This window comes from Cetorhinus maximus, chromosome 18, assembly GCF_964194155.1.
Source record: "Cetorhinus maximus chromosome 18, sCetMax3.hap1.1, whole genome shotgun sequence".
Classification (NCBI taxonomy): Eukaryota; Metazoa; Chordata; class Chondrichthyes; order Lamniformes; family Cetorhinidae; genus Cetorhinus; species Cetorhinus maximus.
The window spans coordinates 79,432,380-79,455,999 of record NC_135896.1 but is presented as its reverse complement, the minus strand read 5'-3'; the positions used below and the strand labels follow the sequence as shown (position 1 = coordinate 79,455,999).

The 23,620-nt window shown below is 42.7% G+C and overlaps 1 protein-coding gene across 2 annotated transcripts in view; it reads right to left on the bottom strand.

Moving 5' to 3' along the window:
* The window catches only part of LOC144693286 (regulator of microtubule dynamics protein 3-like), a 346,210-nt gene that overhangs the window by 40,264 nt on the left and 282,326 nt on the right, over nt 1-23,620 (bottom strand). For both annotated transcript variants that reach the window (XM_078563027.1, XM_078563028.1), the window contains exon 8: nt 16,575-16,652. In XM_078563027.1, the coding sequence (XP_078419153.1) occupies nt 16,575-16,652 (78 nt within the window). The remainder of the gene's footprint in view (nt 1-16,574; nt 16,653-23,620) is intronic.

Sequence of the window (23,620 nt, the reverse complement as noted above, 5' to 3'; positions counted from 1 at the left end):
TCTCCAACAAGAGAGAATCTAACCATCGCCCTTTGACATCCCCTGAATCCTCAACTATCAACATCCTGGGGGGTTACCATTGACTGGAAACTGAACTGGACTGGACTAGCTGTATAAATACTGTGGCTACAAGAGCAGGTCAGGGGCTAGGAATTCTGCGGCGAGTACCTCACCTCCTAACTCCCCAAAGCATGTCCACCAACTACAAGGCACAAGTTAGGAGTGCGATGGAATACTCTCCACTCGCCTGGATATGTGCAGCTCCAAGCTTCACACCATCAAGGACTAAGCAGCCTGCTTGATTGGCACCCTATCCATAAACATTCACTCCCTCCATCACTGATGCACGGTGGTAGCAGTGTATACCATCTACAAGATGCACTGCAGGATCTCACCAAGCCTCCTTAGAAAACACCTTGCAAACCCACGAGTGCTACCAACTAGAAGGACAAGGACAGCAGTCACATGGGAACACCACAAATTGGAAGTTTCCCTCCAAGCCACTCACCACTCTGACTTGGAAATATATCGCTGTTCCTTCACTGTCACTGGGTCAAAATCCTGGAACTCCCTCCCTAACAGCACTGTGGGTGTACCTACTGCTCATGGACTGCACTGGTTCAAGAAGGCAGCTCACTACCACCTTCTGAAGAGCAATTAGGAATAGGTAATAAATGCTGGCCTGGCCAGCGATGCTCACATCCCATGAACGAATAAATAAAATTCATGGCTGATCTATGTCCTAACTCCATCCACGCGACTTGGCTCCATTTCTGTAATACTGCAACCCAAAAAAAACCATTGATCTCAAATTTAAAATTATTCATTGAGTTAGCATCTATTGCTTTTTGAGAGAGAATTCTATGCTTCTACCACCGTTTGTGTGTTATGTATCTTTTCTCCTAAATGGCCTTGCTCTGATTTTAAATTTACAACCCTTTTTCCTGGATTCCCCCCATCAGCTGAAAGTATTTCACCCTATCTACCCTATCAATTTGTTTCAAAATCCTAACCTGAATTAAAGCACCTCTTAATATTCTATATTCCAAGGAATATGAGTCTAGTTTATGTAATTTGTTCTCATAATTTATTCCTTGGAGCCCTGGTTACATTCTTATGAATCTGTGCTGCACTCCTTCCAAGGTCAAGATATCCGTTCTAAGGTGCAATGCCCAGAACTGTACGCAGTGCACCAGATGTGATCTAACCAACGAGAGTTATAGCAATGGTAAACTTCCTCCTCATTATATTCTAGTCCTCTTTATAAAGGCTAACATTTCATTAGCTTTTTGACTATTTTTTGCACCTAAGCACAACATTTTAGTGATCTACATATATGGTCCCTTAAATTGCCTTAGACTTCCACTGTTCTTAGGTCTTCACCATTTATCTTTTTGGGGCCAATATAGATTACCTAATACTTATGTGCACTGAAATCCATCTTTTAGTTTTGCCAACTCACTTTATCAATGTCTCTATGTAATTTTATCCTCTTAGTACTTACTATGCCACTAATCTTTGTGCCATCAGCAGACTTGGATAAATGTGTTAGTTACCTTATTCTCTAAATCATTAATATATATACTGAATAGTTCAGGATCCAGCACAGATCGTTGTGGAACACCATGAGTCATTTCCTTCCAATTAGAGTACATACCTACTGTCATATTAGAATATTACAATACATAACATTGCTGTCAATTCTAAACTATTTAAATCTTTTTGTTCTAACAATTGTTCCTTTATAAATAATTGTTCAAAGAGTGATGATAACAGCATCAGCTGTGGAACACATTACTCAAGCACGTTTTAGATTTAATTGCAGTCCTCATCTTTGGGATAATATGAATATCATAAGATTGATTATATCACCCAAAAATAAGAGTTTGGGTGACACTAAATCTAGTCATATATACAACTGGTCTGTAAAAGGATTGACAGTACATTTGACAAAAGAAATGGAGGGATAAATGAAAAACTGTTAGATTTGATGTCACGTCCCTAGCGCTGTCTTCAGTTTCCCAGTACTTTATTGGGTTTATTTGGAAATGCCTCTTTGAATGGATGATCTAAGTGCCAACCACAGTGTTAAATGACTGGGATTGAGAAGGCGTGCACACTTTTTTTCTCTGACCTTTAACTTATAGGGGCATGAAAAACATGATCCAGTGCTTTAATTGAAATCTCTTTCAGTAAGCTTTGAAAAGAGGGTTTATGAAGATCAGATTAATTAAATCTTACCTTTCTATTGGTAAGTACAGCCAGTGCAGCAAAACCTGGGATTCCTTGGATGAGTACAAATTAAAATGAGACTTTATTAAAGAATTTTATAAACATAAAAACTAGAAGAATTAAAGAATGAAGATGGAGAAACCAACCGGCTCGTAAAGAATGGCAAAGATGCTAAATGAGTACTTTGGCAGAATTTTATTCTCCTCCAGAAGTGAGGTGGAGGCATGGGGCTCCATTTAAAAGGGCGAAAAGGTGCAGGAAGTAGACCCCGTTGCTCTCTCTGATCAATCTCTGGGTGGGAAGAATTGAGGATGGCCTGACTGCCTGGAGACCAATTAAGGCCCTTATGTGGCCATATCGGGGCCAGCCGTGGCAGGATGAGGCCACTTAAGGGCCTCATCCTGCCACGGCTGGTATTCTACCAGCGGTGGGCAGGGGACTCACCATGTGGGGCAACTGCACAGCTGTCTGCAGCCTAGTAGGGGGAGTCCCACATTCTCAGACACTCTGTGCCCAATTGAGGGATACAGCATTGCGAAGCATGGGTGTGAATGTGCAGGAAGCCACCCCTCAGCCTTTTATATCAACCACCCCCCGCCCCCGTCACAATGACACCACCCTCCCTTGGACCCACCTACCTTTCTCCGAGCTTTCCATTGACAATTCCTGGCATAGGCCCCAATGTAGCGCTTGTCACAAGGCTATACCCCATTATTTTTGAAAATATGATTTTTAAACCTTCAACTGACTGGAAATTTTGTAATTTGAACTGAGACAGAGCAAACAACTTAAAAATATAAGGCCACATTTCAAGTTGAAGGTGAGAAACAAACAAATCACCCTCAGGGGTGTATGAAGAGAGAGACATTTCCTTTAATGCAGACACGCATCAAAACTCATAACTGTCGAAGGAAGAGATATTAAAAATGCAAGTACTGGATATTGAAGCAATGGCTGCCACAGACAGACATAACCTCTTGGAAATACACAATGGGCGAAATATTTCAAGGCAAGGCTGCCTAGCCACTAATGACACAGGCGTGTCAAGGAAGTCTTCTGCAGAGGAAACAGGCTGAAGGCTGCTCTCTCTCCCTATCTTTTGGGATAAGTGTATCATCAGGTTCAAGAAGCCAACTCTACCACAAACCTACCAGCAAGCTGAGATCTCTTAATAATTGCAACATCTTCTACATCTGACTGCATCCAAGAAACCAGCTAACCCAAATTGGCTGCAGCGTTTAAAATCTACTCCTCAATGACAATCAAAGGACACTTAACCATATATTCTTTTGCCTTTTTTTTATTGGATTCTAACTCCCCTTATTTCTGGTGGGTGGGTGTATGTGTGTGTGTGTGTGTGTGTGTCTGTCTGTGTGCGTGTGCGTGTCTGTGTCTGTGTCTGTGCATGCGCGTGCATGCGCGTGCGTGCGTGCGTACGCCTCAATGAGTGCATGATAGAAGGTGGGAGAGTTTTAGGAAACTGAGCACTCATGGGAGAGAAGGGACAGCTGGAAACACAGGGGACCCTCCTCAGGCCAGAGGGGATGTTGCTGAGAAGAGCAGTGAGGTAAGAACCCGGTGTGTTTTAACTGCCGCAAGGCAGGACACCTCCAGGTTAATTGTTAGAGGTTACAGGAAAAACCTGTGGGATTAGCTGGGGCACACAAAATCCCAATGGCTGGGCATGTCAGCATGCGAAAAGCCAAGCATTTTTACTGGCTACACCACTACAAGGAAGTAGTAAGGTTTTGCAGATCCTGCCACACCTGCCAGGCTGTGGGAAAATCCCAGCCTGCAATAAAACCTCGGGGGAGATGGTGGCCTGGTGGTCAAGTCACTGAACTAGTTATCCAGCGGTCCAGGCTAATGCCTTGGGATATGGGTTCAAATCCCACTATGGCAGCTGGTGGAATTTTGAATTCAGGTATTAACTCTGGAATATAAATGGCGACCGTGAAACTACCATTGATGTCGTAAAATCTGGTTCGCTAATGCCCTTTAGGGAAGGAAATCTATCATCCTTACCTGGTCTGGTCTAATTGTGACTCCAGATCCACAGCAATGTGGTTGACTCTTAACTGCCCTCTGAAATGGCCTAGCAAGCCACTCAGTTGAAGGGCAATTAAGGATGGGCAATTAAGGATGAACAACAAATGCTGGCCTGGCCAGCAATGCCCGCATCCCATGAAAGAATTTTTTAAAAACCTATGATACAAGAATCATAGGCTTTTGGGGAACCATTCAGCAAGGTGCTAGTGGACTGTGTGGGGGCCCTGCCCAAAACAAAGGGGTCTACCAGTATACCATCATGGATGTGGCTACCCGCTTCCCAGAGGCTGTTCCCTATATCTGCCAAAATAGTGGTGGGGGAATTATCAGAATTCTATACCTGGTATGGACTGTCCACCAAGATCCAGTTGGATCAGGGCTCAAATTTCATGTCCCGAATATTTGAGGAAGTCATGGGTAACGTGGGCATGACCTAGCTAAAGTCCTCAGCGTATCATACGCAGTTGCAGGAGGGGCCATCAGACCCTAAAAACGATGATCAAAGCATACTGCCACGAATATCCCCATGAGTGAGATAAAGGACAAGGTTTTCCTTTTTTGTTTGCTACCAGAGACTCACCCAATCAGCCCACTGTTTTACACAGTTTAAATTGGTTTACAGACACTAAGTGAAAGGTTCTCTGAAACTAATCAAGGAGAGATTTTTTAGAACAGAAGGAGGAAGTTTCCATGTTAGAACATAACTGTATTTTGTGAGCGGCTCACGAGAGCAGTGATGTGGCTTGAGAACACTTAAAAATCTCCCATAAAGCTATGAAAAAACAAGCAAACAAACGTGCCAGGGCAGAACCTTCCAGCCTGAAGACTACATGCTGGTGTTCCTACCAATACTGGGTGAACCTCTAAAAGCACGGTTCAGTGGCCCATACAGAGTAGCAAAGAAGCTTGGGGAGGTAAACTATTTAATTGACACCCCAGACTGCAGGAAAAAGCAAAGGCTGTGTCATGTCAACATGATAAAACAATATCACAGCCAAGAAGGGAAAAGCAGGTAGCAGTGTGTCCAACAACAACAGACCTGGAGGACGAGAGGGACAGTGTGGATGAATTGGAGGTAGACGTACGTTGATGCCCACGCTGAACATCTTGCTATCCGGCTAGCAAACACAGAAATTCTAGCAAAATTGGACACCATATTCACATACCTAAATGCAGAACAGTGAAGAGACCTGACAAGGCTGCTCATTGCATTTAAAAACAAGTGTAGAGACAAGCCAGGCTGCACCACTTTAGCTCTACATGGTGTGCATGTGGGAGAGGGCCCTTCCATAAGGCAACATCCCTATCGTCTTGGTCCAGAAAAGCTGGCTCTGGAGCAGATTAACTACATGCTGGAAACCAACTAATAGAGCCTAGCAGCGGTAGCTGGAGTTCCCCAGTTGTATGAACATACAAAATAGGAGTAGAAGTAGGCCAGTCAGCCCCTCGGGCCTGCTCTGTCATTCAATAAGGTCATGGCCGATCTGTATGTGTTTCGAATTTCAAATTCCCATCTACCTCCGATAACCTTTGATTCCCTTGCCTGACAAGAATCTATCTACCTCTGCCTTAAAAATATTCAATGAACCCGCCTCCACTGCCTTCGGAGGCAGAGAGTTCCAAAGTCGCACAATCCTCTGAGAGAAAAAAATTTCTCCTCATCTCTGTCCGAAAAAGGCAACCCCTAATTTTAAAACAGTACCCCTTAGTTGTGCACGAGAGGAATCATTCATATACTTCAATCAAGTCACCCCTCACTCTTCTAAACTCTAGTAGAAACAATACCAGTCTGTCTAATCTCTCCTCATAAGACAACCCATTCATTCCAGGTATCAATCTAGTAAACCACCTCTGAATCGCCTCCAATGCATTTACATCCTTCCTTAAATAAGACCAAAACTGCACACAATATTCGAGATGTGTCGAGCGTGTTGCCTGGTTTGAGAAACCAATTCTACCACAAAATCTAGCGGCAAACCGCGTTCTCGTAATAATTACAACATCTTCTACATCTGACTGCATCCAAGCGACCAGTTAACCCAAGTTGGCCGCGGCCTGTAAACGCTACTCCTCAGGGACGGTGAATGGACACTGCGTTAACCGTTTTGCCTTGGACTCTAACGCCCCTTATTGTGTCTGTGTGTGTGTGTCTGTGTATGCGTGTGTGTGTCCTGTATAACTGAAGCATAACATCCTTACTTTTATGTTCAATTCCTCTTGTAAAAAAAAATTTCATTAGCCTTCCTAATTACTTGCTGTGCCTCCATACCAACTTTTTTGTCACTCATGCATTAGAAGACCTAGATCCCACCGCACCCTGGAATTCTGCAGTCATTCTCCATTTAAGTAATACTCTGCTTTTTTATTCTTCCTGCCAAAGTGAACAACTTCGCATTTTCCTACATTATACTTCACCTACCAGGTATTTGCCCACTCGCTCAACCTATCTATATCCTGCAACCTCCTTATCTCTTCACATACTTTCCTGCCTATCTTTGTGTCATCTACACATTTAGCTACCAGCCTTCACTCCCCTCATCTAAGTCATTGATATAAACTGTAAAAAGTAGAGGCCCCTCAACAGACCCCTGCAGGACTCCACTAGTCACGTCCTGCCAATCAGAAAAAGACCCATTTATTCATACTGTCTGTTTTCTGCCAGCCAGACAATCTTCTATCCTGCTAATATGTTACCCCCTACACCATGAGCTTTTATTTTACGCAATAACCTTTGTTGTGGCATCTTATCAAATGCCTTCTGGAAATTCAAGTACAACACATCTACAAGCTCCCCTTTATCCACAGCACATGTGACTCCTTCAAAGAGTTCCAATAAATTGGTTAAACGTGATTTCCCTTTCACAAAACCATGCTGGCTCTTCCTGATTACCTTGAGTTTCTCTAAGTGCCCGGCTATAACCTCCTAAATGATCGATTCTAACACCTTTCCCACGATAGACGCCAAGCTAACTGCCCGATAGTTTCCTGTTTTCTTGAATAAAGGGGTTATATTTGCTACTTTTCAATCTGATGGAACCCTTCCCGAATCTAGTGAATTTTGGAAAATTAATGCCAATGCATCCACTACCTCATTAGTCACCTCTTTTAAGACGCTAGGATGAAGTTCATCAGGGCTCGGAGACATGTCAGCCTGCAGTTCCATCAGTTTGCTCAATACTGCTTCCCTATTGATTGTAATTTCACCAAGTTCCCCTCTCCCTTCCACCTCCTGATTTACAGCTATTACTAGAATGCTTTTTGTATCCTTTATAGCGAAGACAGAAGCAAAATATTTGTTCATTTCATCTGCCATTTCTTTATTATCTACTATTAACTCTTCATTGTCACTCTCTGGAGGACCAACATTCAGTTTACTTACTCTTTCCCTTATTAAATACCTGTAGAAACTCCTGCTATCCATTTTTACATTTCCAGCTAGCTTTCTCTCATACTCATAATTTCTTTCTCCTGATTAACCTTTCAGTCATTATCTGCCGTTCTTTATATTCTAATCAATCATCTAAGCTGCCACTCATCTTTGCGCAGTTATATGCTTTTTCCTTAAGTTTGATGCTTTCCTTAACTTCTTTAGTTAACCACGGATGGTGTGTCCTCCCCTTAGAATTTTTCTTTATAGTAGCAGCGTGCTCGTGTCCAAGTTGGACGGCTGCACAAGGCTCTGCATTGACTACGGAAAGGTTAATGCAGTGACCAGAGCTGACTCATACTTGATTCCCCACCTGGAAAACTGTGTATTTAGGTTAAGTAATGCAGCCTAAAGATAGATTTACCCAAGGGATACTGGCAAATTCCCTTGACCTCTCACACAAAGGAAATCTCTGCCTTTTTGGCTTATACCATTGTCGAATCGTGCCATTTGGACTCAGAAATGCACCAGCCATCTTTCAAAGGCTGATGAACCAGGTAATGGCGGGCTTATCCAATTGTGTAGTGTACCTAGACAACCTCCTAGTGTACAATGATACTTGGGAAACTCAATTAGTGCAACTGGAAGCCCTCTTCCAGAAATGACAGTCAGCTGACCTACTGGTATATCTCACAAAGAGCGAGTTCACTAAGCCTCAGGTGATCTACCTAGGGCATATGGTGGATCAAGGACAAGTACAGCCTAAAGCTGCAAAGGTACAAGCAGTAGTACAGTTTTCCATTCCCACAATAAAACGGAAAATCATGACATTTCTAGGGATGTGTGAGTTCTAACATAAATTCATCCCAAACTTCAAAGGCATAGCTGCCCTGCTGACAGACCCACTACGGAAAAAAGCGAAAATAGTATGGACCAAGAAATGCCAGACAGCTTTTGAGAAGCTGAATGCCATTTTAATAAACGAACCAGTGCTAGCCGCTCCAGGACTTTAACCAAGCATTTATAGTAGTCATCGATGCTAGTGACCTCAGGGTAGGGGCTGTCCTGCTCCAGGACGACGAATCAGGAATAGAGACCCCCATCAGCTACATCTCCAAAAAACTGAACAAACATTTGAAATGGTATTCCACAGTAGAAAAATAAGCCCTAGGTGTATTACTGGCTCGCAAACATTTTGAGATATATATCAGAAATGGATAAGGAGAGCCCACAGTCTATACCGATCACAACCCTTTGTCCTTTGTGGACAAATTCAAACTCAGAACGGCAGGTTATTCTATTGGAGTTTGTTTCTCCAACTATATCACCTAAAAATCACCCACATTGTAGGGAAATCGAATGTGTTGCGGGACACCCTGTCCAGAACTTAAAGAGATCCAGTTGGAACTGATGGGATAATCCAGACCAAGACTAACAGAGTGAATGGAAGTGAATGTGTTTTTTTTTTGTTTTGTATTTTTATACCTTGTAATGAAACAAGAGTGAATCTCATTTCACTTTTTTGTGATGGGGTGGTGTTACGAGGCTATGCCTCTTTATTTTTGACAGTATGATTTTTAAAGTTTCAACTGACTGTAAATTTTACAATTTGAACTGAGACAGAGGAAACTGCTTAAAAATGCAAGGCCATATTCCAAGGTGAAGGTCAGAAACAAATAAATCACAATTAGGTGAGTGTGAAGATTTGCTATAATCCAGACACCCATCAAAACTCGTAACTGTCTAAGGAAGAGACAAGAAAAATATAAAGTAATGGATTTTGAAACAATGCTGCCACAGACAAACACACCCAAAATCTCTTGGAAATACACTTTGGGTGAATTATTTCAAGGCAAGGCTGCCCAGCCGCTACAGAGTGATTGCAGTGACACAGGCTTTGTCAAGAAAGTCTTCAGCAGAGGAAACAGACCGAAGGCTGCTCTTTCCCTCTCTCTTTTGGAATAAGTGTGTCACTCAGTTCGAGAAGCCAACTCTACAGAAACCTACCAGCGAATTGAGATCTTCAACATCTGACCACATCCAAGAAACTAGCAAACCCAAATCGGCCACAGCATTTAAAATCTATTCCTCAAGGACAATCAAAGGACATTGTGTGTGTGTGTGTGTGTGTGTGTGTGTGTGGTGTGAGTGTGTGTGTTTGTGTGTGTTGCATGAAGGCTGACTGCTTCACGTTGAGTTTTTACTTGGGTTCAGTGGTTAATAAATTTGCTCTTTCTTTGACTCAAGAAACCTTTGTCTGATTGGCTCCTTATTGCTCACAACTTGAATAGTTAAATACATTTGATTTGGAAAAGGAATCTCCTCCTGGAAAAGTAACTTCAATCTTTGTTGTGATCAACCGAGGAGGTTGAATAGAAGGGAACTAGTTCACTCCTTCTCACCTGGTCGTAACATATTGGTAGTTGTCACTGCTCCTGGTGGCACTGTCAGTACAGGACCAGTTGGCCGGCAGCTTTTGGGAATGGGAAATCTGCCCCACACTAGAGGGTGTGATGAAATGTCCCTGGTGGAGTTGGAAGGCCTGGCGGCAAGGTTCCTGTTGTTAATTAGGCACCTTATTTTGTTGTGGCTTGGGGAGATTGGGTTGGTGGAGGTGCCACCAGTTTTCGTTTTGGAGGATGGGATCTCCGCCAGACTAAATTACGCCTTACAACTCAGTTTCACACAAGATTGTGATAGTCGGGACAAGAGGAGGGCATTGAGCAATTAGATAGGTTTACTACAGTTGTAGCACTGGAAAAAACTGATAGAATTCAATATCGAAGTATACTGGGCCCTAAGGGTAGTCAGAGAGGAAATAGCAGAGGCGTTCACCACATCCTTGGATTATGGAAGTTGTGCCAGAGGACAGCAGAGTTGTCAATGTAAAAACTTTGTTCGGAAGGAAATTAAACTAGATAACTATAATCAGCTTTAAACTGGCAGCACAAAAGTTTCTAGATACCATAACAGAACAAAATTAGTACTCACTTTGGAAGACTAGGATTAACTAAATATAGGCAGCTTGGATTTGCACAAACAAGCCATATCTGACCATTTTTTTTGAGGAAATAATGGTATATTGATAAAGGAAACAGTTGGATGTTTAATATTTGGCTTTCAAGAGGAGTTTGATAAGATGTCTAATAGGAGGCTTGCTGATAAAATTGTATTAAAGGGAACCTGGCAGCATAGAAAGGAAGTTGGTTAAAGGACATAAAGCAGAGAGCAGTAGTTAACGGCTGTTTCTCAAATTGGAAGGATGTAAACAGCGATGTTCCCCAGGGGTCAGCATTGGGATCATTAAGAGAAATTTGGATTATTTTCCTGACTGCAGGAAATGTTATAAGGAGATCTGATAAGGGTGTTCACAATTACTAAGGGTTTTAATAAGGTGAATGGGCTGCTGGACAGTACTGTGACATCGCAGAAACCCTCAAATCTGCTAGATTCTTCCCCAAAGTTCCCTATCTCTTGCCTGTTCCTGGTGGACTAGAAGAACTCCTTCCTGCACCTTTTCACTTTTCCAGAATCTCCTCTCAAGTGTTCACAAATCCTCAGAATGCATTTCAATGAGCTCAGATTCCTGGCCATTGGACCTCCCCCTCCAATGCTCCCAAATTCCAGAAGTCCTGTTCTGGTGATTCCATACCTCAGATCTGTACCAGAGTTCTCAAATCAGTCCTTCTACAATGTTTCCAGAACAACAGAGCTTCCCTCCCAGCACTCCCTAACCCTGGGTCACCAAATTACTCCTTATCCTATTAGTGTCAGATCCTCAGACCTTATTCTGTTACTGTCAGACTCCATGGTCCCTTTTCATTACTGCCTCCAATACTGATAAATCAGTGCTCTTGATAATACTACATAACACCCTGTGCTTAGAAATCTCCAAGTGACCATGAGTGACGCTACAAAAAAGTTACTGGTAAATTATGAAAAATCTAGCTACTAAAGTAAAAATCTAGAAGCATGTCATTGTTGGAGGTGAATCACAGGCAATGAGAAACAGATGGTTGTTTGAGATGGAAAACAATGATGGACAAATGTACACCAATACAGCATGCATGGCACTAATCAGGGAACAGAGGTTTTCATTTCCAGACTAATGGAACTGTAAGATTTGAATATAAGCTGCAGTCTTATAAAAACTCTACTTAAAATATAGTTTAAGAAGCATCAAAAAATACTGGCTTTCCCCCTTGTTCCGGATGTAATTAGTAGGTGGTTGGTTTTGTTTCATTAGTATTGTGCACTCTGTTGACCCTTGCTAATGTTTTATCCCAGTGATATTAATAGTTACCACATTACAATAACAAGTGTCCCCAGGACCTATTAAGTGCTGCATTTGTATTGCTACTGTGGCATTTAGCAGGGTCTGTGGTCTGACGTGTTGGCCCAGTGCTATTTTAATACTTAAGATCCCTTTATAAATGTGCAGCATCCTTACTTTATGACCCAACCAGCAAATTTATCATCGCTCAGTAATACATATTGAACTGTCAGATCTTCAAAATTTGTTGAGGTTTTTCCTTTGATTAAGTCATTAAATTTTAAAATTGGTGATTTTTTTTGTGTAAATGTTAAATTAATTATAATTAGGATTCTGAAGGGGCTTGACAGGGTAGACATCAAGAGGTTGTTTCCCTTGGCTGGGGAATCTAGAACACGGGGACATGGTCACAAGATAAGGGGCTGGTAATTTAGGACTGAAATGAGAAATTTCTTCATCCAAAAGGTTGTGAATCTTTGGAATTCTCTACCCCAGAGGGTTGTGGGTTGTGGGTGCTCCATCATTGCATATACTTAAGGCTGAGATAGACAGATTCCGGGAATTGAGGGATATGGGGATCAGATGGGAAAATGGAGCTGAGGCAGAAGATCAGTTGTGATCGTATTGAATGACAGAGCAGGCTCGAGGGACCATATGGTCTTCTCCTGCTCCCATTTCTTATGTTCTAATAAGTAAGGTGACTGGCACCAAAACATTGGATGACCTACCTTTAGTGTTATCTTTTTCACTCTCTAAACGAATACATACATGTACACAAATGAGTGAATTCTCATCCAAATACTGTCGGCAAATACTGGGACAGTATCCAAAAGGATGGTGTCATATTGGAACATTGCAAGCACATGATTTCTTCAAGCTTCTTCTATTATTAAGTCTCAGGTCCTTTAAAAGGTGGCTGCAGATTGGAAGTGAAGCTGGTCTTAGTAAATAGCAAGCAGCAAGAGATACTGGAAGTTTCAAGTGTTCTAGTTCAGAAAGAAATTAATGATAGGCAGGGAGGGAGTTTTATAAGAATAGGTTCAACTACTTCCAAATAGGAAATCTAAAATTCCTCCCTAATTGTCTAGCCAACATGTTACAAATTAATATAAAAGCAAAATACTGCAGATGCTGGAAATCTAAAACAAAAACAAAAATAGCTCGAAAAACTCAGCAGATCTGACAGCATCTGTGGAGAGGAATACAGTTAACGTATCGAGTCCGTATGACTCTTCATCAGAACAAATTAATTCATATCATAGCAATAGTGGAGGCAGAAGAACTCAGGGGTAGTTTGCTACATCATGGCCAGTATTAGTAGTCAGCTGCTTAGTTTCAACAAATTTGGGATTATGCATTCTTCTCCATCTAAATCTGGTCAACAATACTGGGCATGAGAAGAATCGATAGGGAGGAACAACAAAACTTTCCCGGTTAGGAGACTGAGACACTACTAAGCAGCATAACACTACGTGCGCAAACTTTCAGCAGCCACTTGTTGTGGAAGGCTGGCATGAGATTAGTCATTTGGTAAGATGCCCAACACAAAACATCTGTATTCCAGATGGACCTTGTACCTGCCACGATATTCGCCATGAGGTAAGAGACAAATGGGGCTGCATTTAACGCATCCCGGCCGCATCAGAGGTGCAAGGGAAAGAGCATGGGGGTCCGCTCCCACCCATGTCAATGTGTCTAGTGTGATTAAGTATCGGCCAGCCAATTAATGGTTAGCTGACAGGACCGCTGGCTAATTAGTGTTGGGCCAGGGGGTCCACATCAATTGCTGACCTAGTGGTTGTGGTCCCAATTCCACTTTGCCATCTGCTGCTCATAACCCTTGACTCTCTTGCCTATCAAAAATCAATCCAACTCTGCCCTGAATAAATTCAATGGCCCCCCTTCCACTGCTTTCTGGGGAAGAGAATTCCACAGACTAACGACTCTCAGAGAAAAAAGTTCTTCTCATCTCTGTCTTAAAAAGAAGACCTCTTATTCTTAAACTGTGTCCCCTAGTTCTAGTCTCCCCCACAAGAGGAAACATTCTCCTGGTATTCAGCCTATCAAGTCTCCTCAGATCTTATATGTTTCAATAAAATCACCTCTCATTCTTGTAAACACCAGTGGGTATAGACCCAACCTGTTCAACCTTTCTTCATAAGATGAAGGCATGCTCAGGGGGCAGCAACCTTTAATTCGCAGACTGTCATAATTGAGGCAAGACAATATTGATTGCAGAAAATTAAGGAGTAGAGAAGCTTTAGGGCAGAAAATCTGTTGTCATCCTGGTGACTCTTCTGCCAGCTGTGCCTTGTACCAACCCCAGATGACAAAGGAGGAAACATCATTTGTTCATCAAAGGCACCCCACACTGGATTAGAGTGACCCACTCCCATCGCAGTGGCTACCAGGAACAATGGTGAAGGCAAAAGGCCGGACAACCCCAGAGTTCAATGATAACTCCCTTCATGTTCTCTTCCAGGCTGTGACTGATCAGCAGCAGGTTCTAATGCTGCAGGATGAGAAGAGGAGATCTCCCTGCCAGACCAAACAAGCCTGGATGGAGGTGGTAGAGGCGGTCAGCAGTTGTGGGGTCGTCTGGAGGGCCTGGCTGTCGTGCTTCAAGAGGATGTATGGCCTTCTCTGTTCTGAAAAGGTGAGTGGAAAACCTCGTGTCTGATGTGGATGCACTGCTATGTGAGGTTATCCGAGCTTCTCTGGCATCCCACTCCCTGCAGGCCCTCAGGTGCTGTGGCTGGCCTGCCTGGCTCCTCTTGTTTGTCTTCAGAATACAGTACAGATTTGTCATTTGAAGATGCGGTCCGATCGACTACATTCTCCCCTGCTAGGGCCTCCCCTCTCTGGAGTGCCAGGGTGTGAAAAGCACAGCATAACACAATGATCAGGGAGACCCAAGCCGGTCCATTTTGCACTATGCTACTAGGTCGGTCCAGGCATCGGAATCTCATTTTGAACAGATGGCTGCATGGCTCTTACTAGAACGATGCTCAGTCTCTGTTAGCAGGTTGCTTATAGGAGTTATGAGCCATCTCTTTAAGCCCTTATTGCTAAGTATCCATCCCTCCAATGACTGTGCTGGGGAGAAAAGCTGTGGCACCTAAGAGTGCCTGAGGATGTAGGCATTGTGATAACTCCCATGATACCACCCACATACCTACATGATCCTCCAATGATGGTTATGCACAAGTTGCACATTCAGGGAATGAAACCCTTTACAGTTCATAAATGCCCCTGGCTGGCTGCAGGAGCCTTAATGGCCGCATGTGTGCAGTCCATCACTCCCTGAATTTTGGGGAATACTGTTATGCAACCAGACCCTCTGGTTCTCTCAGTCTGTCTAACCTCATCCATGGTATAAAGCGATGAAGTCGCCCTCTCTCCTAAAAAGTGCATCCATCACTCCCTTGATGCAATGATGTGCCGCAGGCTTCAAAATGCTGCAAAGACCTCTGGCTGATGCCTGGAATGAGCCCATAGCATAAAAGTTCAAGTTCACGGTCACCGTCAAAGCTACATGCATCAGGTGTCCCCCTACACAATTTGATCAAATGCCCCCTGCCAGCATCTCAGAATGTCTCCCAGGAGGCTAGTCTGCAAAAACACTAGCACTCTGATAGCTGGAGGTAGTTCATTCTCTGCCTATAAACTATTTGTGCAGGGTAAGGTCTTCTCCTTGGAAGGACTTGATGATGTGGTCCCCGTGTCCTTTTGCCCTTTGAGCAGCACAAGGACCCTCATGCAGGGTTAGCGGGGCACACCTGTGCCTGACCATCTGCCCTCCTGTCCCTCCTTCTCCTGTTCTGCTTGAGCAGCACAATTCCCATGGGGACAATGACCTCTGAATTCCCAGTTGGAGACTTCTGTTTAAGGGATCCTCCTTGATTCCAGGGCCTCTGACCTCTCAATCGCGTACATATCCCTCTTTTAAACTGGTGCACCTCACAAATATATCCAAAGATCCACAGGTTAACACTCTCACCTCCATCAGCAGACTCGCCTGATGCATCCACTCTCTCACAATTGCTCTGTTTCCAGTCTTTTCTACCGCCCTTGTGCTACCCACGAATAGTTGCCAGAAATTACTCCCCTCACCCCTCCCACCCCGTTTGGCCTGTATGTACCCCGCAAAATGGAACGAGCAAAGTAAAATGTCAGTCAATTGCCTGCTTAACTATTTGAATCAGCTGTTAATTGTTTGTTTAGGGAAGGTGGGCAGGCTTCCGACATTATGATGCCCTATTTTACAAAGGCATGGGAGGACCATCTGCCTGAATGCCTCTGTAAAATCCAGCCCATGCTTCTTTGTTCAAGCAAGAAAGAGACAGCATGAAGCTTATAAGTTAAATATTGACACAACAAGCATGCTACCTTACAGACTGGACTGCCACATTTTTATCCTATAGACACAGATGTGGTTAAAGAGTTCAAAAAAGAAATATACACCCAAAAGGCATGTGGCATGCTGGAAATGAACAGTCTTGATTCATGCTTTTTTTGAGCAACACATAATTAGGAGCTCACTGACAAGGAAATATTATATTGTCAAACATAACCAGCTACTGCCAGCTTTGTATAATACAGGATACGCCATAAAAGCAACCCCCTCCTCTTTATACACCACTGGAATATTACCTCATAGCACCATCTTCCCAACAAGTAGTGTAAAGAAGGGTCGTTTTGCTTCAGCTCAATGGCCTTATCGATGTGTTCCTAGAAAAATAGTAAGAAACAAAGTTAGATTGTAAACTTGCCAATACTGCCATTGAGAAGTCAGCGGAATGTGATCTAATTCCACTACAGGCTAATGAATACATATCCAAAACCTGAAAGTATAGTTCAGGCCAAACATTTTTATTTTTGTACTTTCTTTTGCTCTATTGTGATTATTTTTCCTCTCGCCATAAACCCCCTACAAAAATCCAAGGGGTGAAGAGCAAATGCTCCTTTGTTGGAGGTGCTGTCTCTTGCATTAGCTGTTAATCTGAGGCTTTGTCTGCTTGTTCAGGTGGATATAAAAGATTCCATGACATTATCTGAAGAAGGGCAACGTCTAGCCAATTATTGTCCCTCAGTTAACACCTTGAACAGATTAACTGATCATTTATCTCGCTGTTGTTTGCCATAACTTCCTGTGTGCAAATTGACTACAGTGTTTGGGTACACAACAGCAATTACACTTCACAAGTAATTCATTGCTTCTGAAGCACTCGCAGTTCTGAAAGGCAAAAATACAAATGCAAGTTCTTTCTTTTCTTTCTACATATCCTTTCTGCAGCTAAAGGTTCTGCATTCAGCTAGAACATTCCAGCAGAGCAGGAGATTGCTTAGCCCATTATATGTGCCAGTTTTACAGCAGCACCAAATTAATCTAATGTCCCTATTCTCTGCTGCAGCCTGGCTCTTTCTCTGCTTCCAATATTTATTCACTTTCCCTTAAAAGATTCAATGGTTTCTGCTTCACCGTTTTCCTGTGGCAAAGTATCTCATTGTCTGACAACTCTTTCTAAAAAGACATCTCTTCTAACTTCTCTGATCTCTGACTCCCTTACCAGAGGTAAAATCTTTCCCTATTCACCTTATCAAATTTAAATTCATAATTAAAAATAAGGTCGAATAAACCTTCTATTAACTTTCTCTGCTCTAGAGCTTCACTGTCTCAAGTCTTTCCTTATGTTATATTTTCCCATCACTGGTACCATGTTAGTGAATCTATGATGGATGCTTTCTATGAATTACATGACCTTTCTATCATGGGGTTCCCAAGTAATACACTAACTATCACCTAATCAATGTTCTGTACAAATTTATCATCGCTTGCCAAACCTTAAAATGGGAGATTGGACCTTCCAATGTTCCCTTCGTGCTTATGGGAAAGTAGCTTTAACCTGAGGGCATTGCAATGATTGGTAATTCACCACCTTTAGTTTGTGGAAACATTGCAAGGCTGAAGGGGGCAATCAGTAGGAACAGGAATTGATAGGCAATGATAAAGGAATTTGGAATTTGCATTGATTAAAAACAGTTACTGAGCTGAAACAACAGCTGAGCCACTCTAAATTATTTTTCCTTTAAATTTCCCGATTTCCATCTGAATTCATGTATTTCACTGAAATCCTAAACCAAGAATTAATCCAGGAAATAATTCCCACAAACATGCTTTCTTTGATCATTGGCAAAGTTCTGAAACTACTTATTAGATTTCCTAGACATGCTGCTAATTTTATGAGAAAGCTAATTCATTGCAACCTGCATCACCACAGGGTTCATGTGGAGGAGGCTCTGACTTAGGAACTGATTTCAAGAAAAAACAAAGGCGAGGGTGAAAGAGAAGCCAATAGAATTGGAAAGCAAGGGGGTGTGAGGGAGAAAACACAAAGTAACTTTGAAGGGAGCTAGAAGGGGAAAAGAGAAAAAAACCATGACCACAAATATTACAAGGGTTAAATTTGGATCAGAATATTTTGTGTGTGTGACTGGACTCAAAAACAAGAACAAAAACAACATCCATGTACACACAGAAAAATAGATAGAAAATACAAGCCAAAAAATATAAGTCAGATCTGACTGTGATCTGCAAGCAATGATTATTCCCCATGGACTTTCCGATAAAACAAATAATAGCACAGCTGACAGGCTCAACTTCTGAGCCAGTTATTGAGGGACAGAGTCCAAATTAGTAAAAAGTAAGACTTGCACTTATAAAACACCTTACCACATCTTGGAGAAACATCCCAAACCACTTCACATATTACTATTGATGTGTAGTCATTATTACCTGGGTAAATGCAACAGCCATTTGCACACAGCAGGGTCCTACAAACAACAATGAAGTGAATGACCTTTTCATCCCTTTTACGTGGAGTTATATTGCATCTACAGTGCAGAAACAGGCTATTTGGCCCAACTGGTCTAGACTGGTGTTTATGCTCCACACGAGCCTCCTCCCACTCCTCTTCATTTGACTTATCAGCATATCCTTCTATTCCTTTCTCCCAAATGCACTAGTTTAACTTCCCCTTAATACATCAACGCTATTTCCCTCAAACACACTATGTAGTAGCAAGTTCCACATTCGTACCACTCTCTGGATAAAGAAGTTTCTCCTAAATTCAATATTGTATTTAACAGTGACCATTTTATATTTATGACCTCTAGTTTTGGACTTCTGAGCAAGTGGAAACATTTTCCCTATGTCTACCCTATCAAACCCTTTCATTATATTAAAGGCCTCTCTCAGGTCACCCCTCAACCTTTCCCTTTTATACAGCCCCAGCCTGTTCACCACCAAGAAAAGATTGAAATTAAACTTGCTTAAATAAATGGGTTCTTTAGAGCTTGAGAAAGTGCAGGTGGTACATAGCTCCCAGAAGGAGAAAATTCAATGAGCTGAATGGTCGTTTCCTGTTTCACATTTTTATAAGGCTCTAGAAATGACCTTTTGTGATCCCAAAGTTGAATGATCAATGCATTCCTCAAAATTCTTCTTCCTGTTATCGTATTGGAGGTGATCCTCTTTCCTCTGTGTGTTTGAACTGACCCAATCCAGCTCCTAGTGGGCCTGGGCCAACAGCAACAAACTGCCTTATACGGCTTTCATTAGAAATCTCCCTCCAAGCTGCAGCTTCCAATATTGGGCAAACCAGTGGGTGATCCAGCCAGCAGGAGGCTTATTTGGAGGTGGGGGCAGTGTGCAGTTGGCACAGGTTCACCCCATATGTCTCTTGAATTTGCACTAGGGTGCTACATACATCATCAGACTCCCACATGCAGTCATGAGATTCCCTCCTGAACCAGGTGGGCACCTTGGCTGCTTGGTGGAAGGTGAAGTAAATAGGGTATCAGTGGGGAATAAGTTAATCAGTTATTTTAATTCTGCTACTTCCCTTCTTCCTGGACTCTCCACAATTTCCACAGCAGTGAAATAAAGTTGGTCCATGTTCTTCCTGAGATTGAATCCCTCATTTCTGCCCATTCTGTTTATCTCCCTGATCTCGAATTTAACATCCCCAGATTCTCCGAGCCCATGTGATCTGCTCAGAGATGGACTGCAGCAGTTCAACATGAATATCCTGCCTAGTCACTATTTGAAAGGATAACAAGGACTCTTTGCCTTAAATAAATCGGCTACCAAATAGAAGTCAAGGATTAAAACCTGTTTCCCATGGGGAAAAATCACAGTTCAGCAATCATTGTTTGTGAGAGACCATTCAGCATGTCTGTGCCACACTCTGCTCTCTGCTCATTTCTGTTTTATCAGAGGCTTCACCCACTTTTTTTGCACTCATCAAGGGATAATAATACAATAGCAAAACACTATAGTTCCTGAAAATCTGAAATAAAAACAGAAAATGCTGGAAATATCTAGCAGTTCTTGGCAGCATCTGTGGAGAGAGAAACAGGGTCACAGGCCTGAAACATTGGCCTGGATTTTCACCAGGTTGGGTTGAATTGGGAGCCTTTAAAAAATGGCGGATGGGTCCCAATTCGAGATTCCCAATGCCATTCCCGGGCTTTCTGATTTTCAGGAATGCCTTTAATGGATGCTGGTTGGTTCCTGTCAAAAGCCTGCATCTGGCACTCCCGACCTTGCGGGCTCCATTGCAGGGATAGGTATGTCCTACTCTGCAATTTTCATAGAGCCAACCCAGTTTTTTAAAGAGTTGTGGTTCACGGCCCCTCAGAGGAGTCATGAACCCTAGTCGGCATGAGGGGACCTTTTAAAAATTAAGTTCAAAAGGTCCTCCTCATGCCCCCTATGCCAAGTTACACTCCCCATCCATCCTATGGCCCCTCATGCTCCCTATGCCAAGCTCTGTCCTTCCATCCACCAAGTCCCCATATGCCCCCAATGCCAAGCTCTGCCCTTCCACCCACTACCTATGGCCCCTCATGACCCTGTGCCAAGCTATGGCACTTTCATGTCCATTGACCCACTGTACACTTTTTAGAACTAATGAACCCCATAGTGAATAGTGGAATGTTTAACAAAAACTTTGAAGAAAAGTAATTCATTGATAATTTTCTCCTATGTTGAATAAAAGTCTGAACTACAAGGTAATAAAAGTGTCAATCACCCAGGCCCTTTAAAGAATCAAACACCACAAACCACAAACTCTTGAAACCACTTAACTTGTGTAAACAAACATTGTGAAATTGACAACAAGATCAGAAAGCCTGAGCTATCAATCAAAGAATGTTTCCTCTGGGAAGCCGGTGTTCTGGTATTGTAATAGCACTCTGGGCTCTCAGCCAAGAATACATAATAACGCTTGGCTGAGAACCCAGAGGCTGCATTAGAGTTTGTTGAAACAGCTGCTTCCCAGAGCACTTTCTCCTGAGGTGGGTGGGCTGAGCCAGGAATTTTTCTGACTCCCATTACCCACTTCGAGGATGAAAATCCAGGCCATTAACTCTGTTCCTCTCTTCACAGATGCTGCCAGATTTGCTTGGCATTTAGAGCATTTTCTGTTTTTATATGAGATATAAAAACAGAAAACAGGTGCTGGGGATGGAACTCTTCCCATTTCAGGCACCCATTGTCAAAAGTCCCTCTACAATCAAACACTCCATATCAGGCCTCAAAATTGAGATGCTATCTAAAGGCTGCAGGAGCTTCCATTACAAGGAAGGGGCAGAAATATTAGGGCCAGTGTGGAGAAGGATCCCCGCCACAGGAATGATTTTGGCCATTACCGCTTCAGCCTTGTGACTCCAGCATAGGGGCACGGAGAGCAGGCTTCAATGGCCCTCCGACCTTTCACAGGGTTGTGAACTCAGCCAAGGGGGCCCGATCGACACTGGGAGAGCTCCATTAGTGTGGACGATGATTTCAAGTCATGGAATGTGGCTTTAATTACAACCTCCTATTCAGAAGATGAAGTGCTACCAATAGGGCCAAGATGACAACTGATCAGGGATAAAGAATTAAAATCAATAACATCCAAAATGGATGGCCCAGATATGCCAGTGGCAGAGATCCTGCATTGGACCCTTTTCAAATTTTATTAAGTCTTTTCATTGCTATTTCTTACACTACCTTTTCTGTTTTACATCTAAGTTGAAGAAACTACAACTACAGACAAATTCTCAATTCAGTCTTTTATCTCAGAATTCAAATGCAGATATACAGTTTAACAACATAACTAAATAGTTACAATCCAATTGTGTTTCAATCCTCAAAAAATTGAAGAATTTCTGATTAATGGTGTTGCATACATAAAGGAGTTGTACCCAAGAACTACAGGATAATAAATGCTATCCTTGCTAATCCCCCATGCAAGATTGCCAATTAGAATAGTTTTGTGTTGGGTTTATGCCCTCAGGCACTGGATTCAGACTACCAAATTTATTTCACACAGGATTTTTGCAGGAAACAGACTTTCAACCCATAAACACTTTTTATTTTTATATGGGTTTTTATGACAATCCAACAACTTCATGTCCACAATTAGTGATACTATTATCTATTTCCAGATATTTTATTTGACTGAATTCAAATTCTCAAATTGCCAGGGTGCAATTTGAACATATGTTCTCTGGGTTATTACTCCAGGCCTCGCATACTAGTGTTGCAACACTACCCTCCAAGGGACAAACCAGGCAGCTTAAAAGTTAGAATTGTTGCTAGTCCAAAGGATGCGAAACCATACCATATACTAGCACGAGACACCTCTTACTGAGTTATACAATAGTGCACTGGGGATCTAATGGAAACATTTCCTTTCCCTTACTGCCTTATTGGACTTCCATCTCGAGGGCCCATGTCTGCCTGCACTTCAAGAGTCTCTTTGTTGTTGACATAAAGATTATGGCACCGTCTATTTTATAGGCAAAAAAAGTTGAAATCTGCCAAGGCTGATATATCTCATCCTTTATTCCATGGAATACCCGGTGGGATCAACACTTTTGGTAGTTTCAACAGGCTTCAAGCAGGCAATGACGTAGTGGTATTGTCACTGGACTAGTAATGCAGAGACCCAGGGTTCAAATCCCGCCAAGTCAGATGGTGGAATTTAAATTCAATAAAAAACTGGAATTAAACGTCTAATGATGGTCATGTCTAATGATGACCATGGAGGAAGGAGATCTGTCGTCCTTACCTGGTCTCCCTACACGTGACTCCAGACCCACAGCAATGTGATTGACTCTTAACTGCCCTCTGACATGGCCTAGCAAGCCACTCAGTTGTACCAAACTGCTACAAAGTCACAAAAAAGGAATGAAACTGGATGGGCCATCCGGCATCGATTGAGGCAGCAGAAACAACAACAGCAATCTCAGCCCTATCGACCCTGCTAAGTCCTCCTTACTAACATCTGGGGGCTAGTGCCAATATTGAGAGATCTGTCTCACAGATTAGTCAAGCAACAGCCTCATGAATTATACCTTAAAAATAATATCCCAGACACCACCTTCACCATCCCTGGGTATGTCCTGTTCCATCGACAGGACAGACCCAGCAGAGGTGGCGGCACAGTGGTATACAGTCGGGAGGGAATTGCTCTGGGAGTCCTCAACATTGTCTCTGAACTCCATGAAGTCTCATGGCATCAGGTCAAACATGGGCAAGGAAACCTCCTGCTGATTACCACGTAGTGCCCTCCCTCAGCTTATGAATCAGTATTCCTTCATGTTGAACACCACTTGGAGGAAGCACTGAGGGTGGCAAGGGCAAAGAA